Here is a 12,732-nt window from a genome sequence, read left to right on the forward strand (position 1 = left end):
GTTACAGAGATGCTGTATTTTGGTCAAAGCTACTCAAATATTTAACATAGAACCTTACATTACTGAATCATTCTTTTAACATTTCCATCGATGCAAATGTGACCCAAATGTGTTATCTCGCTATTCAAAGGCACGTTAAATATCATTAACACTGCCCCTTTAATTTGCATTGTTCGTCGCCGCTTAGCCACCAAGCGCCTTATGACACAGTTGTAATTCTACAATGTTGGCACGAGCGTGCTGATGTTGTACAAACTGCGAGTGCTTCAGCTGGCTGCAGACTACTGATTCGGATGGATGATGCCCTCTTTTGGTAGTGTCGTTAACAAAAGAAATGACAGTTGAGGTCAGTCCGCCTCCGCTTATAATTAATAGGTGTCCGTTTGATAAAGGTTCTTAAGAAAGGAAATGACAGTTGACGCCAATCCGCGTTTTTTTTTTTGCAGTAAATGTGCTCAGAGATATTAAGGCATGGCCAAAAGCCTAATTTGCATAAAACTAGAAAACAATCATAATATTTTGTAGATTGAAAGAAGAAATGTCAAACTTGGCAATAAGATAAAACTTGATGACCTTAACCGATTCTTGCAATAAAGCGTGGAACATTTTGGTCACGTGACCATTAACTGATGATTACCTCTGAAATCTTTGAAGTAAAATGGGGTACATAAAACAAAGTATAACCAAACCTTTTCGGATGTCATACTATTACACTATGAAAGTTCATTATTAATTAGCCTTATATGGTGGTACTTGTTATTCTTATTAAAAGTTATTAAGTCATTTCTAATGTCACGTGACCTATTTCGGTTAATTGCAGGACTTTTCTTAAATGTTGACACACAAACAAAGTTATTCGTTCCAAACCCTTGACATGTAAACGTATGACACCAAACGACAATTTTTACAGGTCTCGTGACCAAAATGCTTGCCACTTTGAAGCAAAAATCAGTTAAGGTCTTCAAGTTTTATTTAACTACCAAGTTTCACATTTTTTTGTTTAAGGTTACCGGATACCTTCGAGAGTCGTTTTTTTTGCCAAAAAAAATTTTGAGGCCAAATTAAACATTTCTAGTCTCGCTTCATTTTCAAAAAAATATATATTACAAATCTTGCGGCGTGCGCGAATTATCAACAAGAGAGCTTTTTCAAATGAAATTCCATCACCCGCCAGAGTGCTATAAGCCAATTAAACTTTGTCAGCGTCTGGGCTTCCCGTGATGTTTCTCGCGGTAAAACATCCGGAGACGTTCATTTCATGTCGCCTCTCTTCCTTTTGTTTACGTTTGCAACTTGTGATTTATTCACACCAAGTTTTCGCTTGTGTTCGTTTTGCGAATCGTGTATGGCGAAAGATAAGAAAGAAAAGAGTCCGTGATTGAAAACTAAGAAGAAAACTGGTCCTAAGAAAAAGAAGAAGAAAGTTTCTGATGAAGGATGGCGAAAAACTCTTGCCGAAACGGCATAAGCGCGTAGCGCATAAGCCCAGGTACAATAATCGATATATCGAGTTCTTTGAGGCCCTTTCCCTCCCCACATATTGCGCACAACGCTGGCCTCCAGGTTGCGGGTGAAAATATCTCCATCAAACCTGCAAAGCAGAAAAACTCGGATATTGAGCTGCAAGCTTGCGACGGCAATTTATTCGCATGGACAATGGAATATATAAATAGTCCTTCAACGTACCCCGGTGGCCGCATTTCTGCCTGCAGCTGTTCTTTCGGATCGATGGGGCTCACCGTCGAGGCCACTGCAGTTTTCCTTTTCTTCAAAGAATTTTTTCTGCCCGGCATTTCGCGAGGAAATCCGAGAAATTCTGACTGGTAATAGAACTGCAGTCACGCACTCAACTTTTCCGGCGCGACACCAGTAATCTCAGGGGACTCAGCAGTAGATCTCTTGTAATTCTATTGGCTTTCGATGTCGGCGGCATGCTCAGTGTTGAAATATGGCGCAGCAAGGGCGTGAAATGTTTGTAAACCTTTAGAAGCGAAAAAAACCTACTTCGTTTTTACGCGAGTGCGCTTCCTTTAAAGCAATTTATACGATACAAGGATTTGACGGATTGCCTTGAAATTTGGCCCGAAGATTCCCAAGACACCGAGCAAAAAAACTGTGTGAGGGATTTCCGTTTTGTAAAATTGATCTCCCGCAATGGCCTTCGTCGTAAAACGTATCGGTGAATTTTTGATCGTCAAAATTGACAGTAAAATTGCGAAGCAACCAATAGGAATATCGAAAAAGCGTCACACAGTTTTGAAGATTAATGCCTTGTGATTGATATGATGCAGTAGTTTTGATTCTGCGGTCGAATTCCATACCCGATAAATTCGCTCAAAGAGACATCAGTCGTTTTGGGCTTTTGGAACGCACTCTCCTTACGGCTAGAAAAAATCAAAGCGAAATAATTTTTACCGGATAGTACATTTCATTAGCTTTGTACTGATATATAGTTTATGGTTGTTGCATTTAAGACAGCGCGCAAATATTTTTTTTCGCGAAGGACACATGCGAAGGTATCCGTTAACCTTAATGTACGAAATGTTACGATTGTTTTCTGATTTTATGCAAATTAGGCTTTTAACCATGCCTTAATATGCCTGAGTGGCAAAAAAAAGCGCCTTATGCAACTGTCCGATTAATACAGTTTCGACTGTAATTAATGTATGGAGTTATGTGGAAATCTTTCCGTTTTTTACCTGTTATTGGGGATATGTTTGCAACGCTTATTTTCTTAATTTCGTGGGTACTTTTTCATGTTGTGTGCTTGTCTGTGCCGTTAAACACAGATTTAAATGTTCACTGTGGTGGCTGCATTTTTACGTTCTATTAAGATTACTTTATCTCCGCTCTTCTTCAGTTCTTCCTGGAAACGTAAGTTTCATCAATGATGACAACGTTTTTTCCAGGCGCAATTTTCTCGCCATAGGACAGGGCCTTGCCATAGGGCAATCAGTGGTTAGCTGTTTGGTAAAAATGATCCGACTAAAAGCGGACCCTTTATGACGTACGTGTGTTTGTCCGTGTAGCCTAAGTTCGAGTGTGTGTCAATAAACAATTCGTGCACAAGCTACATAGGCTGTCATTACTTGACTGTGTAAAAACTCCTCAGCAAAAACGAGTAAGAACAAAATGCTAATCCAAACAGTTAATCTGCAAAGGGTATAGCCCCACCACATTACCACAATTAAAACGCTTAAAGATTTGAAAACAATTTATTTACAGCGTTGATCTATAAACAGCTAAAAAGCTTTAGAGACCTGATGATGTCTTTTACTAACGCGAGTTCTTAAAGGACACCTCCACTCTGACAACAAACTTTGACGTTACATTGTTGGAAACGTCTAAATTCTAAATTTTAGTTTGAATAGTAGAAATAACATTCAAGTGTACTAAAAATTAGGATACGATTATCGTCTATTTTCGCTTTTAAATTTCCCGCGCGCCGCCATTTTGGATTTGTGGCGTCATACGGTTGCCGCTATTAGTGAGGTTAAGCACCACGTTTACGGCAAACGGCAAACATGACCACGTGACCATGTTTATCCTTCATTGCCGCTCGCTGTTTTCAGTTTCTCAGAAAAATTGAGTGTTTCTGCGTTAGAATTAAAGGCCAGAATTATCTTGTACTATTTTCATCTACGTACTCATATTTTCAAGAAAACATAAACGCGAATCTCACGTTTGCCGTTTGCCGTAAACGTGGTGCTTAACCTCTCTAATGTCAGTGAGCAGAAGTTCCTTTGGGGGAAACAATTGAACAACCGTAATACGTCATTAAATCCAACATGGCGGCGCCCGGGAAATTTAAAAGCGAAAATGAGCGATAATAAAATCCTGTTTTGTCCGACACAGATATATTATTTCCATGTTATCCAACAAAATGTAAAATAAGATTGTAGTTTCAACAATTTAATGTTCACTTATTTCAGCAGTGGAGGTTTCCTTTAAGGAGCACAGTTTGCAGGCCTTTACAGTGTCATTTCGTTACGGAGACGAAAACTAACACTGCGTTTATAACAATGAAATCCTTTTAACTGCTAAACACCTAATATCCAGAATGTCAACGGTCACCTAGGAACTACACGAACGAACTACACCACGAGGACTGACCCATCACGTCTGCTAAAGAGACAGTCGGAGAGAAGACAGGCCTTTGCGGTGATTATTGTACCACTATAGTTACCACTTACAACAAGTGACAAATTGTTGTTACACTTTCGCCTTGATCGCGTCTCCCTTTCCCATCATTCAATGTTGTTTAGAAACTTAAACACGCTCCAAAAGATTTCGCTTTCCTTGCGCTATCCAACATTGCACGGGGGGAGAGGAGGCGAGTGGTTGAACGACACCGCTTGTAGTAACTACTAACTAACTAACTCACTAATCTAGTCATTACTAGGTCCTATCTAGCTACTAATTACCAGATACTAAATGCTGAGGGGGCAGACGTGGGGATATTTGACGTGGTTATGATTTTATGGTCAATTTACGCTAAATACGCCCACTTTTGGCATAAATCATACCTCTTTCAAACAAGTACTCGTTATTTATCAACAGTCAAATTCCCGAAGATGGGAATGGGAAAATTCTTCACATCCCTCGCTACGTTCCAGTTTCCTCTAATGAGTCATCTGGTTAAGTTGTAATTTGTGTTCATAGGCATAAAGCTGGAGCCTCAATTGTGCGAAAAAAAAAAAAAAAAAAACACCATGAGGATTTGTGAAGTCAAATCTCCCCCCACCCTTCCCCAACATCAAGCTTTTGATCATAGGGCGCAAAACTCGCATTCCGGAACCAATGCTTGTCTCTTGAACTCGCCTTTTCCTACAGGCGGTCTGTTCTCAAACCATTATAGCTACGCCTCGGCTCCAGTACTGATGAGTCAGCAGTGTAAGCTATGAATTGTCATCCCTCTTTACACCCTGCGTCATAAATCTCAGCCGGATCTGTAATGATTGGCGTAGCTGTGGGATGATCTTCAGGATTTCATCTTTGATGATATCCCCGATGAACATGTACTTGATGTGGTATCTAAGGAAACATTAAAGAATTCAAACTGCAAAGAAACCCAAGAACTCTAAACGCAACACAACAAATGTAAAACACTGAAGTCTTCTTCACGGGCGTTATACTTATAAGGCGGGTCACGCAATCTTATTTCCTTGTGTGACGACTTCGATGGAGTTAACTATCGTAAACAACAACTCGCTGTCAGTGTGGTATGACCTGGTACTGGTAAGGGTGCGGAGGAAATACAAAAGATTGAGGGGATAATTGAGCAAATTGAAATGTTAAACCATCTCACAAAGCACTGTTTGAAATATGTGTCACCAATTTATGAAACAGTGGTGAAATCTTCAAGTTACTATTCACATAAAGCTACCGAGAAGTACTTTCCGGTAGTATTGTTTACTATGCTGTCCAGGACAGGTCCGCCTGCAGAACAGGCGTTTTTTTTTGTGTGCGTTTTTCAGGCGAGCGGGCTCGCCTCGTGCTTGGCTCCGCTCGCCTTCAAAAGCGCAAAAAAAAAAAAAAAAATTAAATAAATAAAAATAATGCCTGTTCTGCAGGCTATGTTCAGGGTTCCTTTCAAAATAAAATGCAGGTGTTTTCCACGATCAACTAGTTGGGGTCGCCACGAGGAAAACATTTGAATATGCTAAAAAGTGTTATTAACTAAAAAGTAATGTCGTTCTAAATCTACGGCAAAATCACAAATCATACTAAAGGATACAAGAAGTCGCAAATTGTGTCGATGTGGTGCATATGCTGAACTTCTCTGTTGATTTTTTCCAGTAGACGATACAGCTCGATAACGATCTGCAAACAACAAGCAACCAAACAATTAAAGGAACTGTTAGGGGTAGGCAGTCAGTTGAATAGTAGGAATATGAGTATATTACTATTTACAGTACAAAATGATAAAGTGATACGCAGGCGTGTGCGTGTGCATTCTTCAGAAGTGATTTTCCGGGTGATACCAAGATGGTTATCGGTTTTTAACAAAATCTCAAACCAGTTAATTTTGGCGTGTTTGTTGGTTTTAGCTTTTGAGTCGGGGTGAAATCCCAAAGTGTTGAAATTGCAAAAAAACAAAATACTTATAAAAAAGCTGTTCCATTAAAAGTTAATAAAGCTGCTCCTAAAAGATTTGAAATTCAAGATTTCTCTCTGGGTTCGAGGGTGCATGCTCTTTGGAGCAAGAGTTGAGAACTCGTTGTTTCCAAATTTGTAACGAGATTTTCTCACATAAATAATAATTCATAATTCATAAAACGGAAATCACTACCTTGAAGGAGGTTTGGAAATGGGATCTTAAAGAAAAGAAGTGGGTTCAAAAAACGAGTCGCAGCCGTGCTTTTTAAACAAACTTTGAGGTGATTAACAATCAGATGGAACACTCTTTCGAGTGTTTGATAAAGCTTCTCAAACCATCTATAATTCTTTAAGAAATTCAAAGCAAAAGTCCACCAAATTTTTTGATAATTACGATCACATGTCCAAACTTCTTTCACGGTAGCGATTACCTTTGTTTTCTCTTCATGAATTATTAATGAGTTTGAAAAATATTCCATCTACAGTCCGCTGCAGTCGTTTGTTCGGGGCCAAGTCTGAATAGTCTGCATGATATCAGTTTACATTCCCTTCTAGTAAACCCCAGGGTATTAAAATAGTAAATACGGTACACAAAATTTTCCCGTCGATCTCGTAGGTGTATTGACACTGTTGACAGGTCTGGTGAGCTTGTTGTCACCAGGAACTCCACGTTACCTTAAAAACAACAACAACAGTTTAGCTAATACTCAAGTCAGGACACGCAATAACAATATATTTGAATACCTCTTGTAAACATCTAGGTCTCTCGTGCAGAAACCGCTGAAGGAATGGTCCCACCAGATGACACACGTACAGATATTGGGCTTCATTTGTGATCAGCGGTGATACACGCTCACGAATAAACCTTCAAATATGAGATGAACAGCGAGAGATCAGAGGGAGAACGTCAGGGGTAGTAACAGGCACTTTTTGTCTTATACAAACTCTTCTTTGTGGTGAGAGCAAGAGGACGCCTGCATTGTCATTCAAACAGACAAAACAAGTCCTCCGAACAGAGTTTAAACCCTGTACGTCTCGCTTGCGTCGAGTGTTTTTTTGCGGGAAAGAAATACACTATTTGGATTCGCTTCCTAGTAGTTTTGGCCGGCCTGGAGAAAGGCACTGTTGGTTTCCATTATGCCTCGTATACAGTTTCGGCGGAACTTCTGGGACCATTTGACGATAAGGTGAAGGTGAAGTCGCACTTCAGGCCTAGCTAGATGGATCAAATGGCCAACCCGATTTTTGTAGGAATATCACTACCCCGGCCCACCTGGAAGGAATGCTAGTCCATCACACGATTACTCACAGCATTTTTCGTCAGATATATATCATACATTTGGGTGAAGTGAGATAATTTGGACTTAAGTTTCTTTTCTGAGGGAACAATACGATATTTCAGAGACCAGCCAAGCTTCGAACCACCGCTCTCCCGATCGAATGTTCGATCACTGACCACTGCATGCATGCGACACCGCACCTCCGTCGTTGGCGCTAACTTGTGGAAATTTACGAAAACGTCACACATAACAAAGTTTCGTAATGGGTATTAATTTTTCCGTTGTTGTTTTAAGTTCATAGCTCTCGCCTACTGCTTGATCGACCACCATTTAACCAATACTGACCACATCATTCAGCATCATTATATTATATTGGGGCATCATTATACTGAACAATTCAATACAATAGACAATACTTACTGAGGAACCTGGCTCAGCTGTCCAATACTTGCATGATGCCAGAACGCATGCGTGATTGCCAACACATAATCTGCACTGGTTTCTGAATGCATGGCTACGTTGGTCGAAAACTCCAAAAACGAGTAGGGGAATGGAGCACCTCTTGTCAAGTCCTCGATTATCATTGGAGTCATAGACGCGTCTCGCACGGGGAGATCGTTTACGAGGGCCACTCGTATTTTTTCGTACACTTTGCTCCAGTACGGTTCCTGATAAATAGAGATAGCATATCAAATCAAGACAGTAGTAGCCATATTGCTCTTAAGGAAACCCCATTATTAAATTCAGGAGTTCAATTCCCGGCAAAACCACAACTATTACAATTTTCCGTAAGCGACAAAATACTCAAATCGCCGCGATACATTCCGGGAAGAGCAAGTGCAAAACAGCTTTATTGCCGATATCAAACTACATTCATTGTATAATTAAGTGAAATTGCAATTGAAACGGTATACGTATTATTCTAACTCAACTCTTTTTCAAGAGGAACGTGATCTTTTTTTTCACTCAGTGATACAGGCATACTCGGACAACGAAAATCCGAGTTCTCCTAACTGGAGCCAGTCGAACCTACGACCTTCCGATTACTAGTTTTCATTGGCCATCTGCCACAGGAGACTCGTGGGAGTTAAAACTTAGACCTTTAACCCCTAATATCAAAGAACAAATTCTCCTGTCTTGTCCCTATACTTTTCTTATAAAAGTACCGGGAGAAGTTATTAAAATATCAAGAAAAGTCATCTGGGGGTGATCATATCTTTAATTTTCATGACCTCAAGGGTTGAATAGGCACTGATATTACAAGGAGAAATTTGACGCTGACCACTGTTGGGGCTTACTGGGTTAAGCTCAACTTTTCTATAAAATTTCTTTTATGAAATTAAGTGTATAAAGAAAAAAAAATACCATCAAATTCGGGTTTACGCATGGAGACCAGCATGAAAGCGTTGGGCCTAAGTTCTTCCCTGATGTCTTACATATTCTTTCTTGGGAAATTCTCTTGATTTCATGTCATTGGTGATTTAGAAATAGTTCATGTGTGGGCAAGATATTTGAATTTACCATTCATATTTATTTATTTTTACCAAGAAACGAAAATCCCCGTGACACTGCCCTTTAAAGTGTGCCGTGTTAAGATGCCTTACGGAAACGACCAAATAGAAAAGAATAAAAAGGAACTGAGGATTTACCGGAAGCGATGACAAAACCAGTCCAACTGCATTGATCCATTCCATGAGGTTTGCACGGATATGGGTCTCGTGAGTGAGGTAGCTTCCTTTGAAGATGACGTCAAACAGTGCATCGCCTACTTCCGGGCCCGCGACGGGTAACGCCATCAGCTCCACCCACGTCACATGAAGCGCATGCGCAACGGGGTTTGCAAACTCGTTGAACCGCCAGTCACAGGCGGGAAAAGGAGGCGGAGTTTTACCGGAAATAGCTTGGAAATTGTTAAAGAAACGACATGAATTTTTGCTACAAAAACGCATGGCTAAAATGACAACATAAACACACAACACTCTCGACGCCAAGGAGGAATTCACAGGTTCGACCTCTGTGAAGCCTCGCTTTTTCCTTCGGGTTTTCTTAGCAACTTTTTCGTCCTTAATTTTGTAAAGCATTATCTTTAGCTCATAACTTGCGTTTCTAACCCTAAAGATGGTCGTCTGTTGCTGCACCTGGGAATAGTGATGGATCTAGGGGAGGGGGGGCGGTCCAGATAATCAAACAGAGAGAAAACATCTTTAAATTTGCTCAAGATGAGCTTCTGAAACCCCCAGTCTGATGAGTGAATGGCATTGCACGCAACTTGCCTTCAGCTAATATATTTATATTTATGTCATATTGTTGATAATATAACGGGTTTATATGGGTTGGCTAAGCCTTGCCTTAATATATACTTCTTATGTATAAAATGGCCTAAAATGTCGCACAAGTTCTTGTATTATGAGTAATGGATGGAAATCATCAAAATCCAAATTTGGAAACAAAAACAAATCCCAGCACCAAAAGGATACTGTCCACTAGTCGACCAATGACAGAACAGTAGTAATCCAGATCTGGAGTCCAGGAGGCGTCTTCAACACTGGACAGATACTCCAAGTATCCCTTGGACAGACACCTGTTGACCAAGAAACCATTAAAATACTTAAAGGGACCATTTCACCCTAAGAACATGCGCGCGTTGATCATAAGCACTCTGAAATCGTTGGCTCAACTTTTTCACATAGCGTCGGAGAGTTCACGAAGCTGTTTTCATCTGTTTGAATCACGTTCATCTTCGGAAAGTTAGCTGAATTTTTTATTTGCAAACGTTCTTTAGTAATTACAGAAGCTGTTTGTTGTGATATTTTTGAAAGCTTTTGCAATGGCGGAAAAGCAAAAATCCCGAGACGAGTATGTAAACTAGTCTCAACCGGACTCTACTGCGCATGTGTCCCAGCTGACATACAAGGGAGTTTAAGAAACGAGCACGGCGCTGGTAACGAGAACGCCACAAAACAATGGGCTTAATGAGCAAAAACAATCGCTCTGCACGTGCGTTTTACATTTGGTACATTTCTTTACCGTTCTCTGCAAAACAACAACGTAAAATGACCAAGTTTTAGGTTTTCTCGAGAACGGGAGGGTATGACGCAAAATCTTCTTTATTTTTCCTTATATTGACGTCGTTCATACTAATTTAGTTCCTGGAGAGTTCGCCAGCATTTTCCAAGTTAAACAAATTTAAATGATTGCGAAAGAGTTACAAAAACGAGAAGTTATATTTTTAAATGACATTCGCGTTACCGTTGCCGTCCTCGTTTCTTAAACTCCCTATTCCCTTAAGTGAACGGGTTCAATTTCGTGAGAAGCACGTGTTGAAATTAGTAAAGCGTTACCTTCAGGGGCGTGTTCCTCAATTTTTTAATAGGTATTTCACTTTTAACGGAGATATTGTAGCTAGGACGACAAGACAAAGCCACCATCTATATGTCCCTAGTGTTAAGCTGGAGTGCAGCAAGAAGTCTTTTTATTATCATGGCTGTATTGTATATAATCGTAATTTGTGACATTACCTTATTATTATTATTTAATTTAATTTAATTTAATATTTTTTCTCTGCATATAATTTTAGTTATAGTTTATTGACTTTTTAGCATATGATATTATTTGTATATAGGGCCTCCGTTGATAACAGTAATTTCATTGTAAATTAGCTGAAGGTGCTACCCTATTCAAATAAAGATATCATATCATGTCACGTCATGTGGCATCTAACACAGTTTCTACGAAACGAGCTGAAGGAATTGCCCCACGGTCCATGCTCTCTAAACGCTTTCCTTTACCCTCTATCTCCACACGATTTTACGTTACAAATGTTCTAAATTTTTCACTGGTACAAAGTGCCTTCCCAACAACATAGGTCTCTGAACGTGAAACAATTAGGAGGACACGCCTTCGACAGTACATAGTTGAAAAGGTAGGAACAAGTACTCACCAGCCAGCGGGATGGACATCTTTTTGTGCACCTGTTAAAACATGTAAGAGCCTCACCTCAACAAAACAAAAAAGCAACAAACGGCTCTTCTTCCTTTCTAAAATATTCGTCGACAAATCAACGTGAGCATCCGACATGTGTGGACTAATGTCGTCGCTTGGCCAGAACCATAAAAAGTATGAATTGCAAAGTTCGCACAAATTTCGGACAATGTTTGGAAGACCATCGGAAAATTGTCGATAACCTTTTTAATTGGCATGTGTGCAGTCTCTCAGAAGCCTACGGAGGCAATGCGTTGGGAAGTCGTATCAGTGAGTCCGCCAGTGGCTGAACCACAGAGGCGGTTGCAGGTAGGGCATGAAAAGACAGTTGTTGCCAGTTTTTAATTGGAACGGTTTGTACGAAAAACACAACAGTGCATGGCCCTTTGGACTGAGATACGAAAATATTCAAACTATCTTGATTTCATGATCTACACGGACACGTTTTATTATCAGAGTAGCTCCTTAGGATTCCAACTAGCATTACTCCCCGTGGATTACATCTTAGTCTAATGCAGGTTACTTACAGGTTACTGATGCACTAAAGAGTCATTTTATAGTAAAATGGGGGTAAAGAAATCAACATTAGGCTAAGGAGCACGTTTATAACAAGCACTGAACCTTCTGATCTTGATCATCTGATCACAGCACCCTTACAAATTGATTTACAGACAAGGGTCCCTTGGGCGACAAGTTGAGCGTAATGCAGCGGTAACTTACCGGGCCCGATAAGTATATTTTTTAATGATTTCTCGCCGATTACACAGTGATTACAGACATGGTACTTGGCCAATGTTTTCATATATTATAAGATTTTAAAATTTAGTATTAAAAATTTTAAAATTTATCGGACCCAGTAAGTTACCGGGTCTTTCGAGAAACGGCCCCCAGGGCGCGCACAGTCACGCAAACTCACCAATAATTGCTCCAGCTAGTTTTTTCTTTAAATTTGAACATTTATCACCAGACACTTATCGGGCCCGGTAAGTTACCGGAACTTTCGAGAAACGGCCCCCAGGGCGCGTACAGTCACGTAAACTCACCAATAATTGCTCCAACTAGTTTTTTCTTTAGCAAGGGTTTGTCTCGAAGGCAGTGCTCATAATAGTGCAGTGTGTTGTACAGGTAGGTTATCGGGCGATCTATCAAACAAATAAAAAAAGAAACACTCTGTCACATTCTAAAGTGTTATAGTTACTAAGTTTATAATCCAACCTATACGCTCCTGCTTTGTAATAAAACGTCATAAAATGACAGACAGTACACAGCTCTTTAGAACGACTTGCAGGCCAATTCCGAGTTGCGTCTAACCTCATTATAGAAGCGTGGCTAAGTGCAAAGCTTTTCATATGAAAATAAGTTTTGTTTGCAT

General features: G+C 40.0%; 1 protein-coding gene across 1 annotated transcript in view; it reads right to left on the reverse strand.

Moving 5' to 3' along the window:
* Positions 1–3,196: 3,196 nt before the first annotated feature.
* LOC146455968 (mediator of RNA polymerase II transcription subunit 23-like) overlaps positions 3,197–12,732 on the reverse strand; it is a 43,208-nt gene continuing 33,672 nt past the window's right edge. The window contains exons 33-40 of the mRNA XM_085093585.1: positions 12,404–12,502; positions 11,320–11,350; positions 9,857–9,960; positions 9,029–9,279; positions 7,800–8,047; positions 6,844–6,964; positions 5,738–5,823; positions 3,197–5,034 (exon numbers count right to left, since the gene is read on the reverse strand). Of these exons, the coding sequence (XP_084949711.1) occupies positions 4,899–5,034; positions 5,738–5,823; positions 6,844–6,964; positions 7,800–8,047; positions 9,029–9,279; positions 9,857–9,960; positions 11,320–11,350; positions 12,404–12,502 (1,076 nt within the window). The 3' untranslated portion in view covers positions 3,197–4,898. The remainder of the gene's footprint in view (positions 5,035–5,737; positions 5,824–6,843; positions 6,965–7,799; positions 8,048–9,028; positions 9,280–9,856; positions 9,961–11,319; positions 11,351–12,403; positions 12,503–12,732) is intronic.

This window comes from Pavona decussata, unplaced genomic scaffold (assembly GCF_977016875.1).
Source record: "Pavona decussata unplaced genomic scaffold, jaPavDecu1.1 SCAFFOLD_262, whole genome shotgun sequence".
NCBI lineage: Eukaryota > Metazoa > Cnidaria > Anthozoa > Scleractinia > Agariciidae > Pavona > Pavona decussata.